The sequence below is a fragment of the Oryzias latipes genome, chromosome 17 (assembly GCF_002234675.1).
Source record: "Oryzias latipes chromosome 17, ASM223467v1".
In the NCBI taxonomy this organism is placed as follows: Eukaryota; Metazoa; Chordata; class Actinopteri; order Beloniformes; family Adrianichthyidae; genus Oryzias; species Oryzias latipes.
The window spans coordinates 21,581,946-21,598,424 of record NC_019875.2 but is presented as its reverse complement, the minus strand read 5'-3'; the positions used below and the strand labels follow the sequence as shown (position 1 = coordinate 21,598,424).

The following is a 16,479-nucleotide window of genomic DNA, read 5'->3' as shown; positions in this document are numbered from 1 at the left end:
AACCACTTCTAATATCTTCATATTGTTTTGCTCAGCTTGAGCAAACAGTTCATGTATTACATTTTCACAATATTCGTGTAAAAATTGTGCGAAAAACAGGGGAACTTATGGTAAGCTGCTTTATAATGTTTTGGCTTTGCAACACCACAGAAACAAGACATTTTAGACTTAACATTTGCCATTTTGTGTTAGTTTTGGAAAAGTAAAGCTTTTTTCCCCAAGTAGCTTCTCAATGATGCTCAAGGAGTTATGAAGGGATAGAATAAAATCCCTACATTTATAGCTGGTAATAAAGGTTAATTTTCTTTTTTTCTAGGAAAATTCAAGATGAATTCTATGTCCTGTCCTATGTCTATGGTGGTGGTTGTAATTTTAACCTGGTGGCATGTGTGGGAAATTTTATGAAGATCGCGCAAACAAATGTTTTTTTTTTTTCTCCATGATAATGTCAAAACTTCCTTTGGACATGCCTGGTTAGTGGATTGTCAAATGTTTTTTGAGCCCCATAAGAGTTTGGCAAGTTTAAACTTTTTTGTTGTCTATACCCCAAGACTCATTTTTACCACATATTAGGTGTGTGCACATTTTGGTGACTTTTTGAGTATGTAGCATGGCAAAATTGTTGCTTAAACATGGAGTAAGAGAGAAGAATTGCCAAAACAATATGCTCCTTGCAGTCCAGGACTGCACCCACCCATAAGGAAGCTGCTATTTTGTGTTTTGGCTTTGCAACACCACAGAAACAAGACATCTTAGGCTCAACATTTGCCAAATAACTTTTCTATTCTTACTTTTGCCATTTTTTTAGTTCATTTTTACCAATAAGTCACCTTCATGATGCTTTTATTTTCTGTAATGATGAGTCACAGAAGATTAAGGCCAGAAACTAGAAGGCTGGTGCCCTTGAGAAGACTTTTAAGGCATTCCACCGTATGCTGATCCAAGGCCAATCCTCACAACACTGTGTTTCAACAGACAACGCTTGCATTGTCTGCACAGTGAGGAGGAGGAGGAGGAGGAGGACAGGAGGGGACAGGGAGGAAGAAACAGTCCCTATACAGTACTGTAAATGTCACAAATAATGCTGGAAAAAAGGAATGGAGATAAGGGCAAAGAAGGAATGTGGCAGACAGTTCCGTCACCCAAGACTTTATCATCAACACTCTTTGGACAGAACCGAAGGATCACCCAGTTCTGCCTTTCCTTAAAATAGAAATTCCACATTGATGCTTTCTATTAGATTTCCCTTAATGATTTGAACATTAAAACTGAATAATTAAGTTAAAAAATATCTTCCTTGTTTGATGCCTTAAAAATAGAAATCTAGGATTTTAAAACTCATCCTAGTTGTTTCCTTGAATCCTGTTGGAGGTAGAGCGTTTAGCCACCAAGCCCCTGTTTTATGGGTTAAACTCCCAGCTCATGTAAGAAAGGCCGACCCAGTTTCTACATTCAAAGTTAGACTGAAAACATTCCTCTTTGGACAGGCTTATTGTCAGATTAGCTAGTATTCAGAGATTATTTAACTTAATGTTAATGTGTTTAAATTAAACGTAATAACAATAACAATTAGTTTTTAGTATGCTGCTAGTAATTTTGAAGCTGGAGTAGCTATGGTGAACTGGGGTTCTGTCCTCTTTTATCATCTACTTCTACCCTTCCTCTCTTCTCTATTCTTGATCATTATTCATCATTTAGTTCTCCATGCCTCTGTTTGGTGCAGTGCGATTCATGTACTGTCCCTCTTTCCCTCTCCCCTCCTGGGGAGTGGGAGTGCTTCGAGATTCCAGTTTGCTCATCCGTGCTCCTCTACCTCGTCTCTGGCTCGCCTCTACTACCGCTCCTACACCTGGCTGTGGATCCTGTCTCCGGCTTGTCTTTGCTCTGTACCTGGCTGTGTACCTCGTCTCTGCTCCTGCTCCTACACCTAGCTGTGGATCCTGTCTCCGGCTCGACTCGCGTCCCCGGCCGTCCCCCCAACCACGGCTGGATGAAGCTCGTCTGCTGGACTTTATATATGTAGTTGTAGGGTTAGATAAGTTAATTCCTCTCTAAGAGTTCTGGTAAATCGCCTGTCCGTCCTGGGGGAGGATCCCTCCTTCATGTGTACACCCCTGGGGTTTCTTCATTTTCTCCAGAATCCGTTTTTTTAAAGAGTTTTTCTTTACCGCGAAAGACGGTGTAAGGGCAGGGATGCCAGTTTAGTTTAGTCCATTTTTTTATTCAATTTAGTATTTTCCTATTGAACTCTATGTATTCATGATCCTTTTGATTCTATGTTTTACTATTTCGATTACCGATAAGAAGCCCATCGAGACGACTGTTGTTGTGAATTTGGGCTATACAAATAAAATTGAATTGAATTGAACTGTCTGTAATCTGAGCTAAATTGTTTAATTGTGAGTGTGATACAGTTTCATAGTAGAGACCATTATCAGGAAACACATTTTTGTGTTCTGTTTAAGCCGCATGCTTCATGTTTCACCTTCATCACTTTTTTCATTTGAAATCTTTTTAAATCTACCAGTTACCATCACATCAGGAATCACATCTACGAAGCTGCATTCACACCAAATTCATGTCAGACGCCTCTCTTTTGACAGCCATCAAATTCACTGCTGGACGCTTGTCCAAAAATGTGTTCGTATAGACGCTACAGACACGTGTGGGAGGAGCCACTGCCAAAAGTATATTGACAGCATATCTCATATATAATGCAAAATGCTCTGCTTCAATGTCTCTGTGACCCAGTTTGACGACTTGCTGTCCTGCGGTAGTTCGAGGATGGAAAAAAAAAGATCAAGAATGAAATTTGACAACATTTTTATGTTACGAAGTTGAGGCGAACTCTCAATGCGCCACACCCAATGCTCAAACCGCAGACCTCTGATCGAATCTTTATATTAACTTAACATTCCCCTGAAGCGCGAATCGTGTTTGCTGTGAATGCAGCTCAAGGCATCGGGAGCTGTACTAAAATATTAGTTATTTAAAACTTAAAACAGCAAAATACAATAAATAGAGTTACATCAAATCTTTACACTTTTTTTAATCAATCATAATTTATTTAAGAATCATATCCAAATGATGTCTAAAGCTTAAAAAAACACTATTCTAATAAATTCTTGTTACATGACTTGTACTTGAAGTATTAATTAATTGGTTTTCAGACTTTGGAAAGACTTGAGTCATTTGTGCTGCTCTCTGTACAGCATGTTCAGCACCAGTTTGGCACAAAAAAAAACCTTCCCTCAGGAAACAAGGAGTGACTAAAAGCAGGAGTTGAAAAGGCAGCGCCTGGACTCGCCTGAGACACAGCCATTAAATGTTCTGAAAGCCACAGTGCAACAGCAGGTATGCTACAGCAATGCTGGCGCGAGGGTGCGGCACAATGGGTTGAGGGTGTGTTTTATAACCCTAGAAACAAGCACTCCGTACAGATAAATGCACACTCACATTACTTTCGTAACTTTACTTTTAACCCAAGATCTTTTCCAACTGAGTTCACAAACTGCGCCTTCACTGAGCAGAAGGGGCTCACCTTTGGGTGAGGAAACAGTTGGTTAATACTTGTGAGGCGGAAACCATCATCCTTTAGTGGCAGTTAATGAATAAGTGCTGCTGATAGGAAAAACGGACAGAGAACGCTGGCTATTTCCTCTTTTTTAGGGTCAAAATGCTGCTTTATAATAACTGCTTTAAGTAAACTTTTAAAAAGTGTAATCAAAAGGTAAATGTTAGATCTTTAAGTCCATTTCTGAGTTGAAAAATGTTGATTTTGCAACTAAATGCATTTCCTATGTGGATTTTTAATACCTTCAGACATCCCACCCTTACATTTGTGATGTAAATATTACCAATATATCATAAGAATATGTATGTGTTTTAAGTAAAACAGAGCTATTTGAATCCAAAGTGGTTGTAGGCAGAGGGATTTACGATGGTTGTCCTTAAATCCTTGTAGAAACCAAAGAATGGTTTATTTGACTTTCTGAAAGAGCATTTATTACAGTCAGTAAAGAGCAAATGATGCCTGCTCCTGTTGAGTAGTGCAACCAAACCCCTCAGAAAACGCCTCACTCTTTTCATGTCATGTAGAGACGTGTGTCCCCGCCCCAACCAGAGGATGTAATGTGAGAGGCCCTAGTGTTAATGGGTCTAAGTGCACTTAAATAGCAGGCAAATCCATTGAATAACTGAACTAAAATACAAAGAAAAATAATGTGTTGTGCCTTATCTTTAAAGCTTTTGGCAGGCAATTGCTGGTTTTTCATAAACACATAAAAACCTGCAAAAATTCCATCTTTTTGGTTAAACTGTTTGTTTTTTCTTGCCTAAAATTGTTATTAGGGAGATACATGTCTGGCAGTAATAATCAATTCCAACTAAACATAAAAAATGAACATTTAGTTTTTTATATTACCTTTTATGGCCAAGAAACTACAAGAAGACCTTCATGAAAGAGAGGAGAAAACATTTAAAGATTGGCATTACTTGTCACAATGACAAAAAGCTGTAAAAGCAGAAATGTTGCACTTTTTCCAACATCATCAGGCTACATTAATTCTAAGTTTTTCTGTTTAAAGTCATCAAAATGTTTGCGGCAGAAAAAAACTGCGTCACTTGGTTCTTAAAGTCATATGCTAGAGTTAACTAATATTAGATATTTATTTTGGTCTTGATCTAAAAGTTTCATGTGATCTATATTCTTTTCTTTTGAAACATCTAGAGTAGATGCCAATGATAGTGTCGTCACAGAGCTGGATCTTCAGGACCCGCGCTTTATGCAAAGTAGGCCACAACAAACTCAGCACTAAAATTGGATATAAATTTAAATATATGCGCTTCCAACATTCCTTAGTTCGTCAAAAAGTACTTAGTTTTTTGTGGTTTTTCACCTCGTGGACAAAAAGTCATTAGCCTGTTTTATTTTCTGTTTTATTTACTTCTGTTATTTACCATCCTAATTGTCTACCAAATATTCAGAAAAAAACTAATTTGAATCATTTAAGTCTCAAATGTATCTCAGATTATTGATCTATGTTTAGTTTATTAATCTTTCCTGCTGCATTTTGTTAGTTGTCCAGACATCCTTCCTTTTCAAGTCTCAAACTATGTAACCCTTGTGCTATCCTAGGCACTTTAACGTTGGGAGTTGGGTCATCTAGACCCACTAGACAGTGCGCTGAATCTTTTTTTTCAATGATTTGTGATCTTCACTGGTGTCCATGGATTACATGAAATCTTTCCACCTTTATCCACCTTTGTCATGGTAGGAATAACACGTCAAAGTAAGGTTGGGGTCATCTAAGATAGCACGATTAAAGGAATTATGAAAACATTCATATTTTTCTATTAGGACTATTATATTGACATTTGTAGTTTTATGCAGTTCTGTTTATGAAATTTAATACAGCAACCACCCATCAGACTTGAGTGGAGAGCCTTCCATTTGGTCCGAAAAAACAGGTCGATAGGCAAACATTTCCCATACACAAATAAAAATAATAAAATTTTGTTCAGGTTGGATTTGTGCCGATTTCCAGGATGATGTATCTGCAGTCTGTATTTTAACAGAATAATCTGGCCAATCCCTTATTCCTTCACGTCAGTAGAGAATTAAATAGTTTCCAAAATGCTCCGTTTTTTTGTGCTGCCAATAAAACGATTACATTCTGTTACATAACCGTTACTGTGTCTAATGGTACTAATGCACTTTAGGGATGAACATTATTAAGAGCTTAATAATGTTGAGTTTAAAGCATTTCTTACTATCACAGTTTTTAGACATTGCTGGTCTGTTTGATGGAAATATTCTATTCCGTTGTTTGCCAATGAACAAAATAAAAGTATTTGACTTAACTCTGATTTTGCTATGCCAATTAGTCCGTTTTTCCTTGTTTAATTCTGAAGACAAAAACAGACAAGCGTTATCTAAACTGCTCAATACATATTTTTCTTAGTTTATTCTTTATATTTTTCCCAAATTTTACCTTGTTTACAGCTTCTTTATGAGTTTGGTATTTTGTATAACTTTAGGTTACTTTGAAGTATGAATAATCATGTTGTTTCAAGACCCCCTCTGATGGAAATTGTGTTTTTAAAATTTTCTTGTGGTCTTTTTCTGATGATGGAGGACATATATAAGTAAATGAATTTTAAAATGGCATTTTTCTGAGTATTTATTTATTCAAATTGTTGTGAAACAGGAGCAGACAAAAACATGTTGGAAAAAACTTGTAGTGATGTAGAAGCTACATTTTGCGGGCCACAAGCTCACTGCTCCGCTCTATTCAGATGCATTCCTTTGCCTTACTCTGCCCCAACGGTGCTGCCCACAAAGTGAATTTCTGATGAATTCTGTAGAAACTATGTCCTAGTTAATGACCCACTGTTTATAAAAATGTGGCTAAAAATTGCATAATCATACTAAAAAGATAACTTCGGAACGCTTTAAAAATTGATCAAAAGATGATCGGAGTGGGACCTTGCTTTCAAAGGTGAATAAACAGTTTCGTTTAGTTTGTTTTTTAAGCAGCCTTAGCATAAAGGACTGGAACTAATTGTGAATTCCCACACATACATAAAAACTAAGCTGTTTAAGTGGAACTCTGTGGAGACCGTGGAATGGGAATTGTTTCAGAAATTCCTTTTCCCATCCCTTCATGGCCTCATTTCAATCTATCTCTTTTTGTAACAGGCACAGCACTTTCCGCACAAAAGCACACACAGACAAACTGCTTTTATGTTTACTTCAAAGCAGGAGAAAAAAATCATTTCCTGTACATAAGTCTTTATCGTCTCATGACGGCAGGATCCGTTCATCTGCATTTTAGGCATTTATGACTTTTGACTAACCACTGAAGGGAGCAACTAAGGTAAATGTGCATCAATGTGGTGGGTGTGAATCTCAGTAAGAGTCCTTTTAGAGCAGCCTCAGGCAGTGCATACCATCTGCACGCACACGTGCACGCCGCTCCACCCTTTACCTCCTTCAGCAGTCTGTCACTCTTCAGGATCAACAGTGCAGTCAGAAGTAGAAAGAGACCTGCATGAATGGAACAAGTCCCGCTGGGGAAACACACTGAAGCTCATCCAAAAATGAAAATGTATGTGCAACAACAACAAAAAAAAACATGAAAACAGTCCTGGGAACTTAACAAAGATGTCTTCCATTGAAATGGAAAAGTGTCCAACAAAAGCAGTTGTCTTTGTCTTTGTGAACTGTCTTTGACCTCAGTTTACAAGCAGCTTCTTGGCCACCCTTGCAAACAAACACATAATTGCAGATTTACCTTTTCTTAATTATACAGTGAATCTAAAACTTCGGGCTTCAGTGGCTTTGTAAGCTGCAATAGGTAATTCTTGGCATGACAAAGTGTACTTACATAAATCAAGTTTGTCCCCAGATGTAGAATTTTATTATGTGAAACAAATTATTTTCACTAAGTTATTAAAAATGACCAATTAGGTCAGCAACAGATCTTGTTACTTGTTAAAGGACATAAAATAAAAAATAGAAAGGTCGCATAACATAAAATACGTAATGATCAGAGGAAAAAACGTGATCCAAAAATGTATTTACTTGCTGACTGGTGAGTAAATATCAGTTTTTTAGTGACAGAATGTGGCGGCTGGCGCAGGAAAGTCCCAGGTACGTGTTACATATCACAGGCCCACTCTCCCACACATGCAGCCATGCAGGTAGGAAACCCCTGGATTGTGGGAATGTCAGAGAAACAGGACACCTTCAGCTGCCACAGAACAGTTTAACAAACTACATCATCTCACACAATAAACATGTAGAATCTTAGCAAATCTTATATGGGCAGGTAAACACACTAGAGAAGGTGGATCAGTTTACAATCTAACATTTTGCTTTTTTCTACCTCTTAAGCACTTAGGAAAGCACTTTTGTTGACTTTAAAACCAAGCAAAATCCTTTGTTTGAATTGCATTTTTACCCAAAACTTGTCTTGGATCCACATACAAGAAACTGTTAGTATTTAGGACTAAATTTTTTAAAGATAGGGGGGGGGGCGTCACTTTAAAACTACATAACAAGAGTTCAGGAATGAGTCCCAACATGCAGAAACAAAAAAGAAAAAGAGAAGCATCACAGATTACTCAGATCTCAACATTTGAGTCTGCCACTCCCTGCTCCTCTTTAAACTCTCTTTTCACCATCTTCTCAGCCCTTGAATCCACTGAACGATCTGTTTTATTTGCTTTAATGTCTTATCAGCTTCTGTTGTTTAAAGTTCAGCTTGGATGTCAGTCAATCGCTGAGTCATGAGTAAATATAAAAACTGTCAAATTTGAATCACAGGATGGGAGCACTCTTCATGTGTCGAAACTTTAAAAACTGTTGAAGGGCTTGGACAGAAGAGACATTTTTTAAATAAAAACTGTATTTGTTTTTAGTATTGTTTTAAAATATCTTGTCCCCAAAGTTTAGAAATCTGGAAAAAAAAAATGCTCAGACACACACTTTAGTCCTCTTTTGTTACGTTCAGGGTTTAATAAAACCATTATGAATCATTTCCTGTCTTTCACCTGGTCAGCCTCTGGATGAACACGTCGACCTTTTCGCCCACGGTTGTGTTACACCCACAAACGTGTTGGCATGGACACACAAACCTTCCTGTAAGAACACATCAGGAGCTGGAATCTAACACACCCCTCAACCTTAAATCACCCGACAGCAGCTCTTCAACAACAGCTTTATTTCTGTCTCCATTCTACACAGAACTTTTACCAACATCCAAACTGTATTTAACAAAACTGTGTACAAAACAGGAACAACCGTAAAGCTTTTGATTGCTGTCAATACAAAAGAAAACATTTGGGAACAACAGTGCCATGCCTCCAGTCAAACCAATAGTTTTTTAAGGTAGGTTTGTGGGGCAGCTTTTGTTGTACCCCACCCTGTAAGACATCGCAAAAGGGGCAAAAGCATCTTAAATACTCCATCATAGGCAGATATTTGTTGGCTTTTCTATCGTAAATCATAGCAGCAAACTCATTTTAACCCTTGTGCCATCTTGGATGACCCCACCCTTACATTGACATGATCTCCCTACCATGACAAAGGTGGAAAGATTTCATGTAAACCATGGACACCAGTGAAGATCACAAATCACTGAAGAAAAAGGTTCAGCTTACTGTCTAGTGGGTCTAGATGACCCAACTCCCAATGTTAAAGTGCCTAGGATAGCACAAGGGTTACAGGTGGCAGAACCAGTATGGTTTAGATGACTAAATCTGCTGCCATCTAGTGGTTAAACATAGAATACAGATTAAAAATACAGATGATGAGGTAAATTAACAGTTTAACCCATTAAATGATCGTTTTAACAAAACATTTGTGTGACAAGAATGCTTGACCTTTTTGTTGGAAGGGATTTATCTAATCTATAGTTAAACGCCACCTCTCACATCACCAATAAAGCCCCTTTTTTATTAAAAGACACAAAAATATCATGCAAATAGTGATTTAGGTTTAAGAAAAATAACAAGATTGTTTTTATTTAACAGTATTTGATACGTTTTGTTTTAAAGAACTTTAGATCTTCTTTGTGCTGGCAGCAGAAATGTCCTCAGCGTATTTCAGAATTCTTAAGCTCAAATTAATGCAGATATTTCAACTCCAGGTAAAATAAACAGACTTTTACAGTAGTTGTAAAATCTGAATACCAATTCAAAACGTCACTACCCATCTTACTAAAGTGTAACTGTCTTTGATGTTGTGCTGCTGAAACCAACGGTCAGATTGTCAGAGATTACTTTCTCCTGGTAGTTTGGTGAGAATCTCTACTCCATCGGATGCGATGATCACTGTGTGCTCAAACTGGGCTGACCTGAGTGAGGAAAAGCACACGGTGCAAAACAGATGTTTTATATCTGTAAAAACTGCAAACATTTCCCCAAAAAGATACATTTGTCATGACTAAAAAAGGCAGAATCTTGAGAAAAAGGATTTTGAGAAAAACATACCTTTTATCATCCGCAGATACTGCCGTCCATTTATCTTTTAAGATCCTAAACTCAGCCGATCCTTCCATCACTATGGGCTCTGAAGGAGCAGCATCAACAGAGATTGTGAACCTATGATCAACCTGAATGTCATTTCTGTGTGTGCCTTCAATGAGACAAGTGTCTGTCAGTCACAGATCCAGCAATTAAAAAGATGACAGATAGAGGTCTGTAATGTTCACTACAACTGTGAGGACAGAATGAAAAATAAGAATCCAGGAAATCCCATTGTGTGAATTTTAAAGAATTTATTTGGATAATAAAATATTTGGCTCCTCCTGTAACTTGATGCTCTTCTATGACCCACTTGCTACCTGTATTAATGTCACCTGTTTAACCTGATTACCAGGGACAAGAATGTACACCTGAACAATAATGGGATGATCTAATATACAATAAGCAGCTTGAAGAGAAACATGGACAAAATATGACATCACTGACAATCTTTCTCCACCAGAAGCTCCATGTAAGATCTGACCCAGTGGGTGTACAAATGATCGTGATGTTTGACCTTTGCTGACCGGGGTTACATTCCAAAGTGTTGAAATTAATTTTTATTGCACCATAAAAGAAATCAATTCTTCAAAAAAAAAAAACAATGTGATTTTCCTAGATTCTTTTTTCCCCATTCTGTCACAGTGGAAGGTATTTCAAATGAACATTACAGACTTTTGTCATCTTTTAAATAGGCCAACTTGCAGAATTTGTGACTAACAAATACTTTTTTACCCCTCTGTAGAAAGTGCAGTGTCACTTGCCGATTGTGAAAGCCATTCCTTCCTCCATGATGATGTCATTGTCGTTAGCTGAAAACAAACACTGTCCTCGGTTAAAAGAACACAAACTCTTCTAGTCGTTTATAATGACATAAAAACATTGTTTTCTGGCGCAAATATTAATGATTAAAACACAATAGATGATCCATCTCTCCAGTTTTAGGGTCAAACCTACCATGGTGCCAAATCTCAGGGTGGCAATGAAAGGAGGAGCCTATCCCATGTCCAATGAAATACGGACACACTTGAAAGCCATTAGCTCGGACTATTTCACTGGTCGGACATAAACACATGGCGTGTTCAGAGGAAATGATTTAGTTTTTAATCAAATACATCTTTTTTTTTGTTTTTTTCCATATACCTGATAGTATTTCCTATAACGCAGAGCTGTGCCCCCGGCCTGCATACAGCTATGGCCTCATCCCTGCAGCGTCTTGCCGTCTCCACCAGCCGCTGACCAACTTCATCCACCTGACCAATCAGGAAGGTTTCTGAGGTGTCACCATGGTAACCATCCAGATACACCTGTAAACAGAGAAAACGTTATGTGAGCGCTAATCAGAGATTTGAGTTCAATTAACAATAACAGTCACTTTGTGCTTTACTTACAGTAACGTCTATGTTGATGATATCGCCATCTTCAAGTTTCCGACTGTGGAAAACAAACACTTTACCATACTCACTCACTCACTGCAAAAAAACTAATGCATATTTAAACAATGACACATCAAGGGGAAACAGATCTGGTCAACATTAAATTAAATAATATTTTTTTTCTGGAATGTCCTCTTTACCTGTCAGGTATGCCGTGACAGACCACATTATTCACAGATGTACAGACCGACTTGGGAAAACCTCCGTATCTGAGGGGGGATGGGTAAGCATTGTGCTTGATGGTCTCCTGGTGCACGATGAAGTCTATTTCATCTGTTGTCATGCCAACCTGAAAGCAACGAGTGAGGACTATTGAGATATTTTTAATGGTCCAAACAACTAATGGTCCAACAACACAGCTGTAGTGATTGGGTACTTACACTCACGCTACTTCCAGCTAGCAGCAGCACATGTCTTGCTAGCTGACATGCTCTGGTGAGGCCTTCAATCTGCTCTTGGTTTTTTATTTCAATGTAATCTGGCCATTCTGGGACCAGTCCAGAGGTAACGTAGTCAGGCCGCACTATGTGCTGCAGTCAGGAAAGAGACTGGAGGGTAATGAGTAGAATTTTGCAACAGAAATTTTACAAAAATATTAATCAGTGTTGGAGAAAATATTTAGAGGGAACCAAAACTTAAATTGTTATTACTCTATATCGTTCGAGGATCCACAAAACTAGTTATTTCATTGTTTGGCTCAGTTTTAATTTAATTGAATCACACTTATCAGGAAGTAAAAGTTTCACCACAAGAAAACGAAACAAAAAAAATCTATTAACCTGGGTTTAATTTTGAGAATGAATTGGTGTAAATCCCAATTTTTGATTAAATAAATAAAACATGGAATTCAAACCGATCTTTGTGGTCAATTGGAGGTTTCCATTAAATTACATGTTTACCGTAATTTCCGGACTACAAGCCGCTACTTTTTTCCTGCGCTTACAGCCCTGCGGCTTATTCAGTGACGCGGCTAATTTATGGATTTAATTAGCGGCCGCCATGTACGTACTTTTTAACTCAGTGAATAGTTTGTATTCTTTGTCTAACACCAAGCACAAGACATTTATATTCAACACACCTCTAAGCAGCCAAACAGCATGGACTTGACTTCAGGTCTTAGACACTTTAGTCATGGTTCAACAAAATGAAACACGCATGCCCAGCCGCATCCCAGAATCCTTTGGGGCCATTAGACCCAACGTGCACGTGATCGCCGCTACAATATGATGAAGCTTTCAAGTTAAAAGCAATCGTTAAAAGCAGCGTAAAAAAGTCCACCGTCACCAACGGGTTTGGAAAAGCCGGTTTGCTGCGTGACGGAGAGAACAGCGCATGGAGTGAATTTACACTCCATTTACGGTTTCTAAGGAAACCGTAAAAGCGGAATTTTGCATTGAAAAACTCACAGCCTCCGTGTGAGCTGGAGACATCTTCTCCTGCTGCTCTTATAGAGCTGCGGGGCCGATGGCAGTCTGATGGCTCCCACACGTAACAACGCATCCGCCCCTCATACACAAAACGTACAGTATTAAGTCCGATTGCTTTGCACAGAAACGATTTGCTCCGTCCACCGGCGCAACGGGGACGAAGTGCTCCTCCTTGAAGCCGCCCTGGCCAGAGGTGTCGGAGTAGATAGGAAGGGGAGACAAGGAGCGCGCGGGGCGGGAGCGGAGCGCAGAAGCGTCCGCGGAGTGCAGAGGCTTCTGAATTCTGACGCACGCGCCGCACTGAGGCGCGCGTATCGCGCTGAGGCGCGTGCTTTTCAGTCGCCGCTGCTGTATTTTACCGGTGTGTTTTTAACCAGTCCTGTTACTCCCATAACGCTGCCGCGACACAAGCGTAAGGAGAGCTTTACCCGTTCACCCCTCCATGCACCGCTGATACTCATTCTTAAACACGTACAACAGAATGGCGAGCCGGGCATTGGCCCCGCCTTTAGCCCCTAAGACTCATGGGAAATGTGGAATCGCGGATGTAAATTTCCTCATCATAACTGAGGGATGTAATGTTGATTATATGGTTACTGTTTGTAATTTTATGTATGATACCTAGATTGTCAATAAGTAAAAAAAAATGAAATAAAAACACCATAACTGAGGAACTTGTGAACAGAATAGAGGTTCATGCTGTTTGACAGATGTCGATACACTCAAATACATGAGCCAGAGGCAAAGCTGGAACCACCCACAATGTGCTAATGAATTGCACTCACTCTGGGATTCTGGCCGTGATCTGTCAGGATGACAATATCGCCTAACACATGAGCGGCTTGTACTCTGACGCGGCTTGTGTATGTATAAAACTAATTTTACACGTGAAAATGGGTAGGTGCGGCTTGTAATCGGGTGCGCTTTGTAGTCCGGAATTTACGGTAGTTTTTTTTTGGCACAATTGTGTGAATTGTGAATAACAAGATGTGGCAACATACCTCTGGAACTGGATAGGACGGCCGAACAGCAGCTGGTCGGACAACACTTGAAGAACTTTTCCATTTTCGCCAGAAAAACTGGCGGCGCTGCTGACATTCGTGTGCAGGAGGGGGACCAGAACCCCATGAGCAACACAACCTCTGTAGAAAATCTTTCAGTCCTGAAACAAAAAAAGGTTTTTCTGAAAGGTTCAGATTTCTGGGAGTAAATCCTCTGACATCATCTACACAAATGCATTTAGAACAGGGACATTTTAAAAAACAAAATCACTTTTGGTTAAAGACAAAACAAGATCGTTTTTTGAAAGTCAGTTGCTTAAGGGCCTTCTGTAATTGAATGAAATATTTCTGTCACTCATGCAGTGTCTCCTGGAGTGCATTCTGCATACTGGACTACACTGAACTACAATTGTGAATGGTGCGCCTTGGAAAGAGGTTCAAATAACTCCAAATATGTTTTTGATTACTAATAAAATGAAATATTGTTTTTAGAATTTACCCAGAACAAGTTTATATTCAAGGATTTAAGCTTAACATGGATATACAGTGCAATTACTCTCCTGAGACATGTTTGTTTTTTGTTCACTTTTTAAAATTAAGACAAAATTGTGATTTTATTAATGTTTTAAAGAAAGCGTTTAAATTTTGAAGGAGTGTGTTGTTTGGTCACATAATAAAGTAGTTTGCAGAGGAATCCTGGTTTGTATTTAATAAACATTGCTCCCATTGTGGCTAAATTAATGTATATAAATGCAAAATCATTAGCAGAAAAGCAGGTTTGATTACAATATAGTATAGACAGTATAGACCTTTTCTCTTATTCTGAAAAACACAAAGCAATTAGAACCGTGTCTGTGTGATATGTTGACATATTGCTGTAAATTATTACTGACTGTCTTTTATGTAGCTTTACGTCGACGAATGAAGTTAACTCTGTAGAATCAAAGCGTTCACTGCCATATGGTTCTATGTAAATGTTTTTTGTTTCTGTTCAATCACAGTGGGCAATAAAGTTAATTCAAACAAGCGAAAAGAGATCACATAGCACAATGTCCTAAATGCGTCTAATTTTGAAAATTCGAAGAGTGAGAGTGACAAATTATGAATACGTTTTCAGAAACTTTAATGGGAATGTGTGGTCGTGTTGATAAATCATTTAGTTTTTACTAATAGTGTGTCAGTCATGCAGGAGTTGAAACGCAAGTCTCATGGATGGAAATTTAAGCAGGCAGAAATCTGAAAACGTCTTACAATATTTATGTGTGTCAGTAAGAAACATGTTTAACGTAGTACCTGTTCTTGCCACCAGTCCAGAACACCGGCGAACCGTAGACGCCATTGCTGTTGTGGTTTCTTCTTCTTTGAATGTGGGGTTTCTTTTTATGGGTTGAGGTCGACAAATGTTTGAGTGGCTCATTACCGCCACCTACCAGTGAGGAGTGTGAACAACACCATTAAAAACACATTCACGTGATGACACAAACCAACAAATAAAATGTTGTTGTTTTTTCCATTTCGGATTGCGCTTCAACTTTAAGAGTAAAAGTAGTACACCTGAAGTTTGTTATTTTATTAGGGTACTTAAATATACGCTTTGCAAATAGACTGTATAGACCATGTACATGCAGTGTAGAAAGTATAGACCTACAAACTGAATACTTTTTCAGACACTTTAATATTACAGTATAAAGAAATGATGCTATATAAAAATAAGCTTCAAGCAAACTGTCTCACTTTTATTATATATTATATTCTTGTAGTACACAAATTAGACTTCTTATTGCTAAGGGAAGAAGCAGATACTGTTATCAGAAACAGAGACGTTGCTGCTTTATGTTCTTTAATACTTAGAATGCAAAGTCAGATTGATATAATTAAGGTGCACATTTTAAATATTCTGAATGTAACTAATGACTCCTATCGCATTTCATGAACAAAAATGATGGATTTATCTATCTTTTACAGATGGAGTTGGACTACATTCAACACAAAGGTACCACTCTTTCCCAGTACTACTTTGCACTTAATAAAGTACTACCACACAAGCTATTTACCATTGTTTCTGAGTAGTTCTCTTCTGAAATTTCATAAACAGCTTTTATTTTAAGTCAAAGTCTGCTAATGTTGTTGATTTGACCTTTTTGCTCCTTGTGATTTTCCTGAACAGCAATGCAGCAAACTATTATGAATGTTTTTTAAATTGGACATTAAAAGTGAATTTGTGTCTGTTTTGGTTGCAGCACAAGACGTAACAAATGCATGAATGAGTTTTTTCAGCATCACTTTTAGATAATATATTTCTGATCTTAGCTATACTGCACAGGTGAAAAAAGGCAGCTTTACAAGCCTGTGATATTTGATCCTCAAATGATAAATCCTGGTTAAATAAAACCCCTGGGATTCTAACTGTGGAATTGGAGGCTATATTTACACCATCCAGGGAGATTACCTGATCAGACAGACTATCAGACATCTCTCAGGTTTTTAGAACCTAGTATAGTGACCTCAATTTTTCTGGGTTTAGGAGGAGGAAATTAATTGTCATCCAGGTCTATGTCTCTGATGCAGGCATTAAGTTTCTCTATA

The 16,479-nt window shown here is 38.2% G+C and overlaps 1 protein-coding gene across 1 annotated transcript; it reads right to left on the bottom strand.

Annotated features, from left to right (window-relative positions):
• Positions 1-8,499: 8,499 nt before the first annotated feature.
• On the bottom strand, positions 8,500-15,289 carry metap1d (methionyl aminopeptidase type 1D, mitochondrial). Its single transcript, XM_023965414.1, has 10 exons — positions 15,187-15,289; positions 13,894-14,054; positions 11,846-11,995; positions 11,606-11,754; positions 11,421-11,463; positions 11,173-11,336; positions 10,987-11,084; positions 10,794-10,841; positions 9,997-10,075; positions 8,500-9,860 (listed from the first exon to the last, which is right to left on the bottom strand). The coding sequence occupies exons 1-10, from the start codon at positions 15,230-15,232 to the stop codon at positions 9,776-9,778; spliced, it is 1,023 nt and encodes a 340-aa protein (XP_023821182.1). The 5' UTR covers positions 15,233-15,289; the 3' UTR covers positions 8,500-9,775.
• Positions 15,290-16,479: the final 1,190 nt, after the last annotated feature.